General features: G+C 45.6%; 1 protein-coding gene across 1 annotated transcript in view; it reads right to left on the bottom strand.

Moving 5' to 3' along the window:
* The window catches only part of Grhl2 (grainyhead like transcription factor 2), a 177,976-nt gene that overhangs the window by 2,434 nt on the left and 160,369 nt on the right, over positions 1-15,173 (bottom strand). Inside the window, exon 14 of the mRNA XM_045143555.1 lies at positions 2,709-2,773. Coding sequence (XP_044999490.1) covers positions 2,709-2,773 — 65 coding nt within the window. The remainder of the gene's footprint in view (positions 1-2,708; positions 2,774-15,173) is intronic.

Here is a 15,173-nt window from a genome sequence, read left to right as displayed (position 1 = left end):
TCCCGAGCAACTTAAGCTCAGGGAGGTGAAAAAGAGGACAGACAGGGAAAGGCCCTCGGGCCACCTTCATCTCTGAAAACCGGTTCAAGGGCAGCAAAGCCTCCGTTTCCCTGAAGTACCTTTGAGACGTCTTACTCAACAAGACTTCTGAGATCACTCAAGCCAACCCTCTGGCCTTACAGATCAGTAAACAGAGGCTAGGAGAAGTGCAAGGAGCCCCCAGACACTGTTATCTACTGACAGAGCCAAAACCTAGTTAAGCCAGCCTCCCTAATATTTTCATCAACCATACTGCTGCTACCGTTACCAGGAAGAGAAAAGCAGACTAGAGGATCAGCTACCCATGGTCTAACACATAAGGCGGGCAGTGTAAGACCTTGCCGTTAAGCCTCACAGGAACCTTGAGGGTAGGTTTCGTCATCACCACCTTGCAAATAAGAAACTAAGCTCAGGCTCGAGAGAGGCATCAGCAGTTAAGGTACTTGCTTGCAATGCCTAATGACCTGACTTCGATTCCCTGGTACCCACATAAAACCAGATGCACAAAGTGGTACATGCATTTGGAGTTTGTTTGCAGTGGGTGGAGGCCCTGGCACTCATTCTTTTCAATCTCTCTCTCTCTCTCCCTCTCTTTTACTCTGCTTCCAAATAAAAAAAAATTTTTTTTTTAAAGAAAAGAAGCCAGGTGTTGTGGCGCACACCTTTAATCCCAGCACTAGGGAGGCAGAGGTAGGAGGATCGCTGAGAGTTTGAGACCACCCTGAGACTCCATAGTGAATTCCAGGTCAGCCTGAGCTAGAGCAAGAGCCTACCTCAAAAAACCAAAATAAATAAATAAGAAAGAAAGAAACTGAGCTCAGTAAGTTCACCCAGCCATTAAAGCTCCCACCTGACCACATGTGGCCTGTTCCTTGGCTCACTACCTCAGGTGCACTTTAAGCAAACCAACAGCTTCCCGAGTCCATCTACGAGTTCAAAGTCCCTGAGCCAATCTCACTGCTGGAATTCCGACTGGAGATGGAGAATGAATGAGCCACTCCGTCATTTTTACTATTAGGTGTCATCAGGCACGTTGTTTAGCCTTTCAGAGCTTCGGTTTATTCTTTTTACAAAACTAAGAACCACCCAAGCTTCAAGGATTATTGTTGGAACAAGAGCCTTGAGCCCAGGACCTCACACAGACTCAAGGATGAAAGAGCAGCGTTATCGCAGCAGAGCGGGTGGCTGCGTGGAGGATTTCTGCTCGGCAGAACTTGAGACATGACTCGGAGCCTGTTGCATTGACCTTGGAAGCAACTCTAACACATTTGGGGGAGTTTTCCTACAAGAGCTCAGTGTGATGTCCAATGAGCCATAGGCTCCATACTCAGAAAGCCTGAGAGTTGGGCTGGAGAGATGGCTTAGCAGTTAAGTGCTTGCCTATGAAGCCTAAGGACCCTGGTTCGAGGCTCGATTCTCCAGGACCCACGTTAGCCAGATGCACAAGGGGGCGCACATGTCTGGAGTTCGTTTGCAGTGGCTGGAAGCCCTGGCGCGCCCACTCTCTCTCTATATATATCTGCCTCTTTCTCTCTCGGTCTCTCTCAAATAAATAAATAAAAATAAAAAGCCTTCAGAATCACAACTAATCCATGCTCTTTATAAAAGGGGTCCAGAGAAGAATTTTAAAACCAAGCAAAAGACCCTAGAAACTGAATCAATAGAAACACTCTCTTGGGACTAAATACTGTGACCACTGCTCTTAGAGACTTGTGCAGAGGAAGCCCTAGGAGTGACTTGGAGGTGGCAGATGGCAGAAGAAAGGAGTTAAGTCCTTAAACTTCTGAACGTGAGGCTGGGGACAACATGCTGCATGCAGCCGTGAGCTTCATTTACTCACTGGTAAACTAGAAGCAACCATACATTCTACCTCATAGAGCAACAGGGAGTATACAGAGGAACACGTGGCACCAGAATCTCCTGAACATCCGGGCAAGAGCCACTGTTCTTAACAGTGAGGACAAGCCAGGCCAATCATCACCTGAGAGCACCTTGCTAATCGTCACCTTGGACACATTCTCTATGTCCCCAAAACATATGCTGCTCGCACTGTGCCACCCCGAAATCACTGTCAAGAGCCACATGTGAGGGCTGGAGAGATGGCTCAGCGGTTAAGTGCTGGCCTGTGAAGTCTAAGGACCCCGGTTTGAGGCTCGATTCCCCAGGACCCATGTTAGCCAGATGCACAAGGGGGTGCACATGTTCGTTTGCAGTGGCTGGAGGCCCTGGCGCACCCATTCTCTCTCTTTCTCTCTCTGTCACTCTCAAATAAATAAAAAAATAAAAATGAACAAAAAAAGTAAAAATAAATAAAAATTAAAAAACGAGCCACATGTGATTGCCAACAAAGTCCACGCTTTGCACAGGGGTGACTCTGCCATTCCCTTCGCCTGCACACTCCTTAGAGTCCTCCTGTAACCCTGTCATTGGATTGGGGCGTTTCAGGTGACATCAGGACAATGCACGAGCAGCCTGTGTCTTTCCTTCTCTCATTAAGCATCTTCAAAATGAACCATACTTGAGCTGCTCTTTGAAATTCCTTGAAAGACTGACAGAGAATCCTTACGAAAGATGGACCCCAAAAGTAATTAAAAGAAAGGCCTCAGTTTTTAGCGCGCAGTGGAGACTTGGGGGACTTGGGAGCCACCGTGAGTTCGTTTCCTTCTTACCCTTTCTTGCTTTTCTTGTATAGCTTTGTTATCTTCTCCACCGGCAGCCCGTACTTCTCAGAGATCTGCAAGGGCAAGAGCAAGGAGGCGGATGAGCCGTCGTGGTGCACGGTGGATCAGGTGGAGAGAGGCAAGGGAGAGAGCTTTCCTGCACATGTCACCGCGCATCACAGGGTCTCCACTCACGAGTCCACTTCTGAAAATGCTCGTTTATGAGGAAAGTAAAGCCCCAACTTCCCTGAACTACCCTTATGACTTTGTAATATTTTATTTTATTTTATTTTTTTGGTTTTTCGAGGTAGGGTCTCACCCTGGTCCAGGCTGACCTGGAATTAACTCTGTAGTCTCAGGGTGGCCTCGAACTCTCAGTGATCCTCCTACCTCTGCCTTCCAAGTGCTGGGATGAAAGGCGTGCGCCACCACACCCGGCTGTAATATTTTATTTTTATTCATTTATTTGAGAGAGAAAGAAGCAGAGAGAGAGAGAATGAGCACACCAGGACTTCAGCCACTGCAAAAAAACTCCAGACGCATGCTCCACCTTGTGCATTTGGCTTTATGTGGATTCTGGGGAACTGAACCTGCGTCCTTTCACTTTGCAGGCAAGCGCCTTAACTGCTAAGCCATCTCTCCAGCCCATGACTTTTTATTAAACATGCCTTCTAAGATCACTCAATACAACCCTCTGGTGTTATCCATTAGTAAACTGAGGCTTGGGGAAGTGATCAGATCAACAAAGCCACAACCTAAACAATGAAGCCTCTTTTTTTCATTAAGCCACAATGCTTCTGACCTTAGCGCAAAAGGCAAATCAACAAGAACTGCCACGCCCCTTGGTTGAACACACAGCAGATCCACGGGGCCACAGCCCTGGGGATTTCTGCTTGGCAGGACTCGAGACATCCTTCGAAGGAATGCCCCAGCCTATTTCATTGGCCTTGGAAAGAATCATAACACACACTCACAGCAACCTTGAAAGTAGGCGTTATCACCACTAGTTTGGTTCTCCCTTTGCACAGATCTTAGATCACCAGACAAAAGACTCCACCACCTGGAGTTCAATCCATGAGAGAAGTGACATTTCATAGCATTCAAAAAAAAAAAAAAAAAATCCAGGTGTGGTGGTGTACACCTTTAATCCCAGCAGAGGTAGGAGGATCGCCATGAGGTTGAGGGCATCCTGAGTGAATTCCAGGTCAGCCTGGACCAGAGTGAGACAGTACCTCAAAAAACAAAAACATCACCACCAACAAAAAACCTTGGACTGCAGCCACAATGTTGGACTAGATCGCCATACAGAAAAAAATAAATAATGCCTCACATCAAAGTAAAACCAGGTGAGTCAGGTATAGCGACATATACCTATCTCCCCAACACTCAGAGAGACTGAGGCAGAAGGACTGTGAGCTTGTGGTCGGCCTGAGCTATATGGTACCTTCTAGACCAGCCTCACTATGTAGTAAGGAAATACAAATAAAATTCTGGGGCTGGAGAGATGGCTTAGAGGTTAAGCGCTTGCCTGTGAAGCCTAAGGACCCCGGTTCGAGGCTCGGTTCTCCAGGTCCCACGTTAGCCAGATGCTCAAGGGGGCGCACGCGTCTGGAGTTCGTTTGCAGAGGCTGGAAGCCCTGGCGCGCCCATTCTCTCTCTTTCCCTCTATCTGTCTTTCTCTCTGTGTCTGTCGCTCTCAAATAAAATAAAATAAAAGAAAAAAAAAGAAAAAAAAATTCTGGTGGATTAATGATTTATATGTGAAAGAGGTAACCATAAATGTATAAGGGGAAAATCATGAGTTAACTCTTTGTATATCTATCATCTTAAAGATTTTTCTAGGAAGACATGGAATCTGGAAAAGAAATGAAAGTTAGTGAAACAACATGGAATTAGAAAATACACTAGGTGTGGTGGTGCATGCCTTTAACCCCAGCACTTGGGAGGCAGAGGTAGGAGGATCAAGGCCAGCCAGAGACAACATAATGAATTCCAGGTCAGCCTGGCTAGAGTGAGAACCTATTTCAAAAAGCTATATATATGACAACAACAACAACAACAAAAAAAAACAGTGGAGCTGTGAAGACGGCTTAGTGGTTCAAGACGCTTAGAAAGCCTGCCAGCCCAAGATCAATTCCCAGGCCACCCATGTAACCCAAACACAGAAAGTACAAGCATCTGACATTTGTTTGCAGTGGCAAAAGTCCCTGGCATGTCCAGTTTCCACCACCACCACCCCCTAGCCACACACACACATGCAAATAAAATAAATAAAAATTTAAAGAGCATAATAAGAAAATGAAGACAAATTACATGCTGGGAAGCATTTTTAAGATATCAACAACAGACACAGAATGAATTGTCTTAAGTAAAGGAACTCAATCAAGAAGTAGAGCAGCTTAATAAGAATATAATAGACAGGGCTGGAGAGATGGCTTAAGTGGTTAAGTGCTTGCCTGTGAAGCCTAAGGACCCCGGTTCGAGGCTCGGTTCCCCAGGTCCCACGTTAGCCAGATGCACAAGGGGGCGCTCGCGTCTGGAGTTCGTTTGCAGAGGCTGGAAGCCCTGGCGCGCCCATTCTCTCTCTCTCCCTCTATCTGACTTTCTCTCTCAAATAAATAAATAAAAATTAAAAAAAAAAAAAGAATATAATAGACAGAGCCTGGTGTGGTGGTACACACCTTTAATCCCAGCACTCGGGAGGCAGAGGTAAGAGGATCGCCAGGAGTTTGAGGCCACCCTGAGACTCCATAGTGAATTCCAGGTCAGCCTGGCCTAGAGAGTGAGACTCTACCTTGGGGGAATGGGGGAGACTATAATAGACATATAGACATTAAACATGAAAAAGTGTTCCTCATTCAAACTTAAAATTTCAAATGAAAGCAATAGTAAAGTGGTACTTTTAGTTTATCAGAATATAAAAAGTGAAAAGTAGAAATCGAGTGTGTTAGAGTGTGAGAAAACAGCCACTGTCGTGTTCTTTGTGTGGGATGCTGACGATGAAAAAGATAGGTGGCAGAAGCTATCAAAATTTATCCTCTGAGGGCTGGAGAGATGGCTTAGCGGTTAAGCGCTTGCCTGTGAAGCCTAAGGACACCGGTTCGAGGCTCGATTCCCCAGGACCCACGTTAGCCAGATGCACAAGGGGGCGCACGCGTCTGGAGTTCGTTTGCAGTGGCTGAAAGCCCTGGCGTGCCCATTCTCTCCCTCCCTCCCTCTCTCCCTCTCTCTCTCTCTGTCACTCTCCAATAAATAAAGAACAACAACAACAACAAAATTATCCTCTGAGCCACATAGTCCACAGCTGACGATCTGACCTGCAAAAATACTCTCATAAGTATGCAAAGATTTTCAAGATATCACTGTTTATAATACAGAAAACCACATACCACAAACATTGATTAAATACATTTTTGATGTTTTCACAACATTCATTTAATTTTTTTTAATTAGGAACCTATATGAACTCGCAACTTAAAAATCCTTAACATGGGCTGGAGAGATGGCTTAGCGGTTAAGCACTTGCCTGTGAAGCCTAAGGACCCCAGTTTGAGGCTCGATTCCCCAGGACCCATGTTAGCCAGATGCACAAGGGGGCACATGCATCTGGAGTTTGTCTGCAGTGGCTGGAGTCCCTGGCGTGACCATTCTCTCTCTCTCTCTCTCTCTCTCAAATAAATAAAAATAAACAAAAAAATAGATTTTTTTAATCCTTAACATGGGCTAGAGAGATGGCTTAGCAGTTAAGGTGCTTGCCTATGAAGGACCCATGTTTGACTCTCCAGATCCCACGTTAGCCAGACGCACAAAGGTGAGGCAAGCACAAGGTTGCACATGCCCACTAGGCAGTATAAGCATCTGGAGTTTGATTGCAGTGGCTGAGGCCCTGGCACACCAATTCTCTCTCTAAAAAAAATATTTAAAAATCCTTAATATACTCAGAGGAAAAAAAAAACAAACAAATGCAAACCAGTCTATACAGTATGATCTCAGTTGTACTTTTAAAGCTACATATTTGTTTAAGTGCACAGAAAATATTTAAGTTACATGCCAATCTATTAACAATTGGTGAGTGATCAGAAACAAGAGCTTTGTTTAGGTGTCCCCCATAAACTCATGGGTGCTAAAGGCTAGATTCCCCAGCTGCTGACAGCTGGAGGAGAGTTGTTAGGAGTGGAGTTATGGGTGTTGTAACCAGCCCCCCTTTGCCAGTGTTTGGCTCATTTTGCTGCTGCAGCGCTCCCCCTAGTATGGCAGAGGTGATGTCTAACCCTGTTCACGCTGTTCTCTCCCCTGCCCACATGCAGCTTCCCCTCAAGACTGTAAGCCAAATCAAACACCTCTCCTCCCACCAGCTGCTTTCAATCGGCTGTTTTGTGCCAGCGCTGAGTAGCACAAGAATCTCTTTACTTTGTACTTTGTGTAATTCTGTGTCGCTTATTTTGACAACGATTTGTCTTTTTTTTTTTAGAAGATCTTTTTTTTAAAAATTTTTTATTTATTTGAGAGCGACAGACACAGAGAGAAAGACAGATAGAGGGAGAGAGAGAGAATGAGCGCGCCAGGGCTTCCAGCCTCTGCAAACGAACTCCAGACGCGTGCGCCCCCTTGTGCATCTGGCTAATGTGGAACCTGGGGAACCGAGCCTCGAACCGGGGTCCTTAGGCTTCACAGGCAAGCGCTTAACTGCTAAGCCATCTCTCCAGCCCTGATTTGTCATTTTTATAAGTACAAAGTAGTAACACAATGAGAGGTACGTTCTGGAAAGGTCTGCCATGCCCTCTCCCCTCTCAGAATGACTAGCGAGGCTCACAATCAGTGGAAGCGGTTGTGGCTTGGGACTTGTCCCTGGAGAGTGGAGTGGAAGCTAGGAATAGGGTGAAAGAGACCTAGAAAAAAGGTGGATCCTGAGGAGAGCATATTCTACAAGCATAGTTCCCAAATTTCTCTCGCCTCCTGGAAAAAACTCTTTACTCCAACACATCCAGAGGGAGCAAGACAGCTGGGCTATGGACAGATTATACAAGCAGCCACCTGCGCACCTGCCAAAACGTGGTGGCTCTAATCACGTTTCCCTACTACCACACATAAGCCCAAATGAGCAAATGGTAAAAAAAAAAAAAAAAAAATCTGAGAGAAGTCTATAGGCAGCAAAGAACACTGACAGAGCTTGTGTTGGAGGCATCCGTTTGAACAAAAGAGCACTTGGGAATACAAAAGAACACTCCAGAAGTACCTGTGTAGAATTCTGATCTAAAAACACAATTACAGAATGAATGAAAAGTCACTGAAAAGTTCCAGTAAATGAGTTGAAGGGTGTGAGTTAATTTAGCAAACCAAATAATGTTAACAAACATCAAGTTAAAAAAAGCCCCCAAGAGGGCTAGAGAGATGGCTTAGTAGTTAGGCACTAGCTTGTGAAGCCTAAAGACCCAGGTTTGATTCCACAGGACCCATGTCAGCCAGTTGCACAAGGTGGCGCATGCATCTGGAGTTGTTTGCAGTGGCTAGAGGCCCTGGTGTGCCCATTCTCTCTCTCTCTCTCTCTGCCTTTTTGTTTCTCATAAAGAAACAAATAAAATATTTTTTTTAAGTCTCCAAAGACTAAAGCAAAAATAAAAATCAAAAAGGAGACATGAGACCTGCTCAATGGGTGAGAACTCATGTCTAGTTCTGGGAACCAAGCCCAATTTCCTAGGACAGGAAACCAACAGCTCCAGAGAAAACCTCCACTGCTCTTTAGGAAGAGTGGACATGCACATCAATATATCTCTCTAGTAACTAGGCTTGGCCCCTTTAATTCCAACTGCTCCTGCTTTGGGTTAGAGACCCTGTTCTATCTTAAAGATGGTGGGGAATACTGGGCGGGGGGGGGGGGGTACCATGACACATCAATATATCAAGAACAGAGAGCTGACTGCTTACCATGAGATGGGTCACCTCCTCCTCATCTTCCCCAGGCCCAGAAGTCACTACAGAGGAAGCGGTGACATGAACACTGCTCTCCTAGAGAGCCTGACAACCAGTTCCAGGGAAATGGCGACAGACACTGGGTCACTCAGACCTCATCAGAACAGAGATCCAGAGTTGACAGAGAAAGCACCACTAAATCACACCTGTATCTTGCCCACCAAGGCTCAAGGAACACAGCGGAAGAGGGGGTGGAAAGCTTGTAAGCGGGGGGTGGGAATAGACATACCTGGTCCCCACAACGAATACCAATAACCTCACCAAAGAAAACCCTCAGCAGATTTGAAGCAGGGGAGATGTGGGGGGGGTGGGCGGTTCTAAGAGTACAAGCCTTTTATTAAAAAAAGAAAATCTAAGCCGAACATGGTGGCGCATGCCATTAATCCCAGCACTTGGGAGGCAGAGGTAGGAGGATCACGGTGAGTTCAAGACCACCCTGTAACTAGAGTAAATTCCAGGTCAGGCTGAGCTAGAGTGAGAACCTACCTCGGGAAAAAAAAAAAAAAAAAAATCAATAAAAAAAAAATCATAAAGGGAAAGATGACCTAAAGACTAGAGTAGGGGTAGGGAGATAGCTGAGTGGATAAAACACCTGCCATGCAATTCAGGGTACCTGAGTTCAAATCCCCAGACTCCACATAGAAGCTGGAAACTGTGGCAAGCTTCTGTAACTCCCTGTATCTGTAATTTTGTTTATAGAAACAAAGTAGAAAGGGAGGATCAATCTGAATGTAGTTCTCTGACCTCCACACTCAAGCCTGTGAGCGCGCGCGCACACACACACACACGCAGAGTAAATAAATTATTTAAGAATAAAAACAAACAAACAAAAATAAACAAAAAGACCAGAGTCAGATCACACTCAAACCTTCCAGACAAGGAACACATGGAGCTGAGGAGAGGAAACAATACCAGATCCATGCTTTTGGACAGAAGGGAGCACCCTAAACATCTTGGGGAGATCAATGAGAGAAGACACATGCATCTGCTTAGTTTGAAAAGTAAAGAAGGAGCTGGGGAGATGGCTTAGCGGCTAAGGGACTTGCCTCCTAGGCCTAAGGACCCAGGTTCGTTTCTTCAGGTCCCACGTAAGCCAGATGCACACGCTGGCGCATGCGTCCGGAGTTCCTTTGCAGTGACTAGAGGCCCTGGCGTGCCCATTCTAATCTCTCTCGCGCTCTCTCTCCCTCCTCCCCATCTCAAATAAATACATAAATAAGTAAAGTATAAATAAATAAATAAGTAAAGAAGACCCTGGCAGAACAAGTTACCATAAACAAGGCAAGGAAGAAAGAAACAGTTTCCGTCCTGCTCAAACACAGAAACCAATGGACAGTGTGGATAACCTCAGACTACAGGGAAACAGGCGTCACGCCACCAATGCTGCCCACCCACAGGTGAAAGAATTATCTCTAAGAAATGCAAGTATTTTTTTCCAGGCATATCTCCTTTAGGGACAACACAGAAGAACTTTATCCAAACAGGAAAATATCAGGAAACTTTGCAGGCAACGAGAAAGAAACCAAACAACCAGGGTTGGGCCAGGAAGTTCCATGTACACGTGGTTACCTGGACTGAGAACGTGAGACACAGAAAAACTAACAACCCTCAGAGAGAAAAAGGGCATCATAAGGCAAGGAAAATTCTAATTGTTTCTTTGGGGGATGGGAAGGGGGAGGCATCAAATTATCTCAGGAATATCTATATGTTGGGAGTTTTGGAGGCACAGAGCATTTCAGTGGGCTCATCCTCGTGAGAGAAGGTGGTTAGGAAAAGAGAGAAATGAAAGTCTTAGGAATTTCACTTACAGAAGTTGGTAGTGGGTCTTGGTACAGAAAACAGGTGGAATTTTATTTTCAGATGACACAGATATAAAAAGGAGAAGGGGATTAAAACAATTTAGCAAAATAAGGAATAACTTCTAAAGTGAAAAGGTGAAAATCCACAACAACTAGACAGTCATAAAATGAAAGAAACAATTTTAAAAAATGCAAGAAATAAAACCAAGTGTGTTGGTCATTCTATGAAATGAAAATATATTTCATTCTCCCAGTAGAAGTCAAAGCATGTAAGTAGGGGCTGGAGAGATGGCTTAGCGGTTAAGTGCTGGCCTGTGAAGCCTAAGTACCCCGGTTCAAGGCTCGACTCCCCAGGACCCACGTTAGCCAGATGCACAAGGGGGCGCATGCATCTGGAGTTCATTTGTAGTGGCTGGAGGCCCTGGCGCGCCCATTCTCTCTCTCTCCCTATCTGCCTCTCTCTCTCTGTCACTCTCAAATAAATAAATAAATAATGAACAAAAAAAAGCATGTAAATAGATGAAAAGAAAATAAAAATAAGAAGAAAACCAGCCATATGCTATTAAAGAGAAATCCACAAATAAGGGAATGACTGACGAATAATCATACCAAGCAATGCAAACAAAAAGAAAGGAGAGGGCTGGAGAGATGGCTTAGCAGCTAAGGTGCTAGCCTGCAAAGCCTAAGGGCCCATGTTCAACTCTCCAAATCTCTTGTTAAGCCCCACACAAAAGTGTGAGGTAAGTGCAAAGTCACACATGGCCACTAGGTGGCGTAAGCGTCTGGAATTTGATTGCAGTGGCTGAGGCCCTGATGTGCAATTCTCTCCTTCTCTCCCTCCCTCTCTCTCACTGACTCTCTAAAATTAAACAAAACTTAAAACTAAAAAATTAAAAACAAAAAGAAGAGAGATGAGTTTCACAGTATGCTAGGTATAACACAAAGCCCTTGAATACGAATGGGCATGAAGTAATAATAAAAGCCCAGCTAGGACTGGAGAAATAGCTCAAAGGTGGTTCAAGACACTTGCTTGCAAAGCCTGATGGCCCAGGTTCAATCCCCTAGTACTCACATAAAGTAAGATGCACAAAGTGGTGCATGTATCATTTGTTTGCAGTAGTAAGAGGCCCTGAAGCATCTCTCTCTCTCCCACTCTCTCTCTCTCTTTACAATAAATAAAAATTTTAAAGTCCAACTTATGGGAAAGATGTAGCAGTCACGACCTCCATGGATCTACAGTGTAGCACTGAAGTAAAATTACCATAGACACAGGGAAGCACAAAAACGCATTTGCTTAGGACACATCATCGCCACAGAGTGGAGATACTTGGAGCTGCTGTTTCCCAGATGAGGAAACTTAGGCCACTGCTCATTAGGTAATCATCCCTTAGCTACTGAGTGACAGCGTCAAGATGTGCAAAGGACCACCTGGCAGTGTGGCTTCAGGCTTTTGTTTGTTTGTGTTCGTTTGTTCTTGTTTTTCAAGGTAGGATCTTGCTCTGGCCCCGGCTGACCTGCAATTCCCTATGTAGTCTCAGGGTGGCCTCAATCTAACAGCGATCCTCCTACCTCTGCGTCCCGAGTCCTGGGATTAAAGGCGTGCACCAGCACGCCCAGCCTTGGCTGCTGATTTAGAGCTCGGGGAAAATGGGCACACGCTCTTTTCAGAAGGCAGTGACCTTGGGATGACTCAGAAGGCATCAGGGTGCTGGGAGGAAGGGGCAGGAGTGCTCAGCACTGCAATATCTCTATCACACCTTCCAAGGCTCAGGGTCCATGCAGAAGAGGTGGCGGAAAGAATGTAAGAGCCAAAGGAAGGGTAGGACTCCTTACAACATCCTCCTCCAGATACAAAATGGCCTGGATATCCATGACCTCACAGTGCCTAACTCTACCTACACATGACCATCATAAGAGGAGGAAAAGATCATGACATCAAAATAAAAGAGAGACTGATTGAGAGGGGGAGGGGACATGATGGAGAGTGGAGGTTCAAAAGGGAAAGTGGGGGGAGGGAGGGCATTACCACGGGATATTGTTTACAATCATGGAGGCTGTTAATAAAAGTAAATAAATAGGTAAAACATGGACGCTGAAAAAAACAGAAAGGAAATGGGCACACACTGAGGCAGTGGGAGTGAGAGTCATGGATGTGGCTCAGAACCGAGGCGGCACTGGCAAAACCAAAGCAGATGCTTGAGAGAGGCTGGGTCTGGCTCCCACTTCCGTCTCCAGAGGCAAAGACAGGGGCAGGACATGCCACAGGGACACAGCACACACACTGCTCAGGGCTCCACTAGGCAGGACGGCATGCTTTACCACAGGTAGGGCCCTGGTTAGAAGAGAACGTGTGCAGCCCACGGCGAGGAGGAAGCCAGCTTCGTCTGTCCCGGCAGGATGACTCACCATGCAGCTCTCCCTCCTGACTTCTATGCAGGGAGAACGTGTTACACGATGGTTCTCTCAACTCCAAATGGGGCAATTGTAAGTACATTTTTTTCCCCTTGTGCTCTTTAAGTGGTCTAAGCTGAGCATGCACTTAAAAAAAAAAAAAAAGGTTTTATTTATTTATTTGCAAGCATGGCTGGAGAGATGGCTTAGCAGTTAAGGCGCTTACCTGCAAAGCCAAAGGACCCAGGTTCGATTCTCCAAGACCCATGTAAGCCAGATGTACAAGGTGGTGCATGTATCTGGAGTTCGTTTGCAGTGGCTGGAGGCCCTCAATCTATGCCCATCCTCTCTCTCTCTCTCTCTCTCTCCACCCCTTTCCCTCTCCCTCTCACATAAATAATTAAATAAAATATTTGTTTTCAAGCAGAGGGAGATAAAGAGAGAGACACAGAGAATGTGTATTCCAGGGCCTCCAGCCACTGCAATTGAACTCCAGACTCATGACCATCTTGTGCATCTGGCTTACGTGAGGCCTGGGGAATCGAACCTGGGTCGTTGGGCTTTGCAGGCAAAGTGCCTTAACCACTGAGCCATGTCTCCAGCCCCTGAGCACGCACTTTTATATCAATATTTGGGAAGACGCCTTTGACTCCCAGGAGGATGGCAGTGTTGGATACACCTACTTTGTGAAGCTGTCAGACCTTGGGGAAAACCTCCTGTCCCAGTCTCAGGTTCCATAACTATAAAAAGGCAACAGTGGTTTTTGCCTGCTGTATCCAGAGGGGATTGTAATGGTTAAATGAAGCAGTGTATGTGAAAAGCCCACCACGCTTAGCACTTATACTGCAGGAGCTGAATGCAGTCAATAAATTTTGTGCCCAAGGACCTGAGGACAAAAGCAGATAATAAGAGGCAAAGCCTCTGACTTCATGAATTTTACATTCTACTGGGGCAGAAATGAGGCTCCCGTGGTAGTCTGAATAGAAAATGCCCCATAGACTCATGTGTCTGAATACTAGGTGGCACTGTTGGGGAAATTTGTGGGGCCTTCAGGAGGTGGAACCTTGCTAGGGGAGTACGTTGCTGGGGGCAGAACTTGGGATGTGACAGTCCAGCCCTGCTTGGTGCTTTCTACTTTCTTCCTGCTAATGTGAAGATATACACCAATTGTCTGCTCTGCCAAGGTTTCCCCTCCATGATGAAGCTCGCCCTCAAACCCACAAGCCCCAGCACAGCCCTTTCCTTCCCTAAGCTGCTTCTGGCTGAGTAGTTTGTCCCAGCAACAAGAAAGTAACTGCTGCAACTGAGCAAATATTAAGTGTGCTGGTTGCCAGTAAAATAAGGCCGGGTAAGGAACAGGGAGTGACGGAGATAGTATTTGCGTGGAAGGTCTGGAAAGGCCCCTCTCTAAACCAGGTGTGTGAGCAGAGAGCTGACAGATGTGAGCCGTGTAGGCGACAGACAGTGAATGCAATGGCCCTGAGGTATATAAGTGACCTTGCTGGGCTCCAGAACTAGCTGTGAGGTACAGTGGTCACAGCTCATTATGTGCAAAGATTTTGGACAAAGATCACTCAGAAACACCTAAGAAAAAGAAACGGAGAAGAGAAAAATGTCACCAACAGCAGCAGAGCCACCCCTAAAGCCTTGGCCTTTCATTTAATTGTAAGAAAAAAAAAAAGAAGTCAAACTGAGTCATCATTGCTCTGTGGATGACTTGGATAACATGATATCAAACACACAGATGAAAAGAAAACTGGTCTATTCTCTCCAAACGATGCCTGTAGGAGATTTCAGTAAGATCTGGCTCATGGAGAACACTTTTCCTTGATTTATTTTTTCTCTGTGTGTCTAGATCCTTCTAAATAAGGATAAGCTGCAGATAAAATGAGGAGTGAAGCTCAGGACCGTGATGTTAGAAGAATCATCTAATCTGTCTTACAGAAAAATGACCCCGCTTGGTAATTCCAATCCTCTCTGTTGTGGTTCAAAATTCTTTCAAGGCATAAGAGACCAAGGTTGAAAATTGATCTCAAAGGAATGTGAAATGTCTCCCTGGTTTAAGAGCATCCCCATTTATGGATACCAGAGCTACCCCGCCCTGGAACGTGGCTTGACTTACAAACTAGAGGGTCTGTGTAGGCTACGGGAACAGTCAGCACCCCCAAACTGTTCACAGATCTGCTGGCACAGCACCTTCTGATTCCAACATCAAGTTCCCACCTGAAAGAAGGGTGGGAACACTTTCTGGTCTTTTTCTAGAGGACAAATCCACATTTCATCACCATCTGTCAAAAAAAATTTTTTTAAGAAA

Source organism: Jaculus jaculus, chromosome 2 (assembly GCF_020740685.1).
Source record: "Jaculus jaculus isolate mJacJac1 chromosome 2, mJacJac1.mat.Y.cur, whole genome shotgun sequence".
NCBI classification, from domain to species: Eukaryota; Metazoa; Chordata; class Mammalia; order Rodentia; family Dipodidae; genus Jaculus; species Jaculus jaculus.
This window is presented reverse-complemented; position numbering and strand designations above follow the sequence as displayed.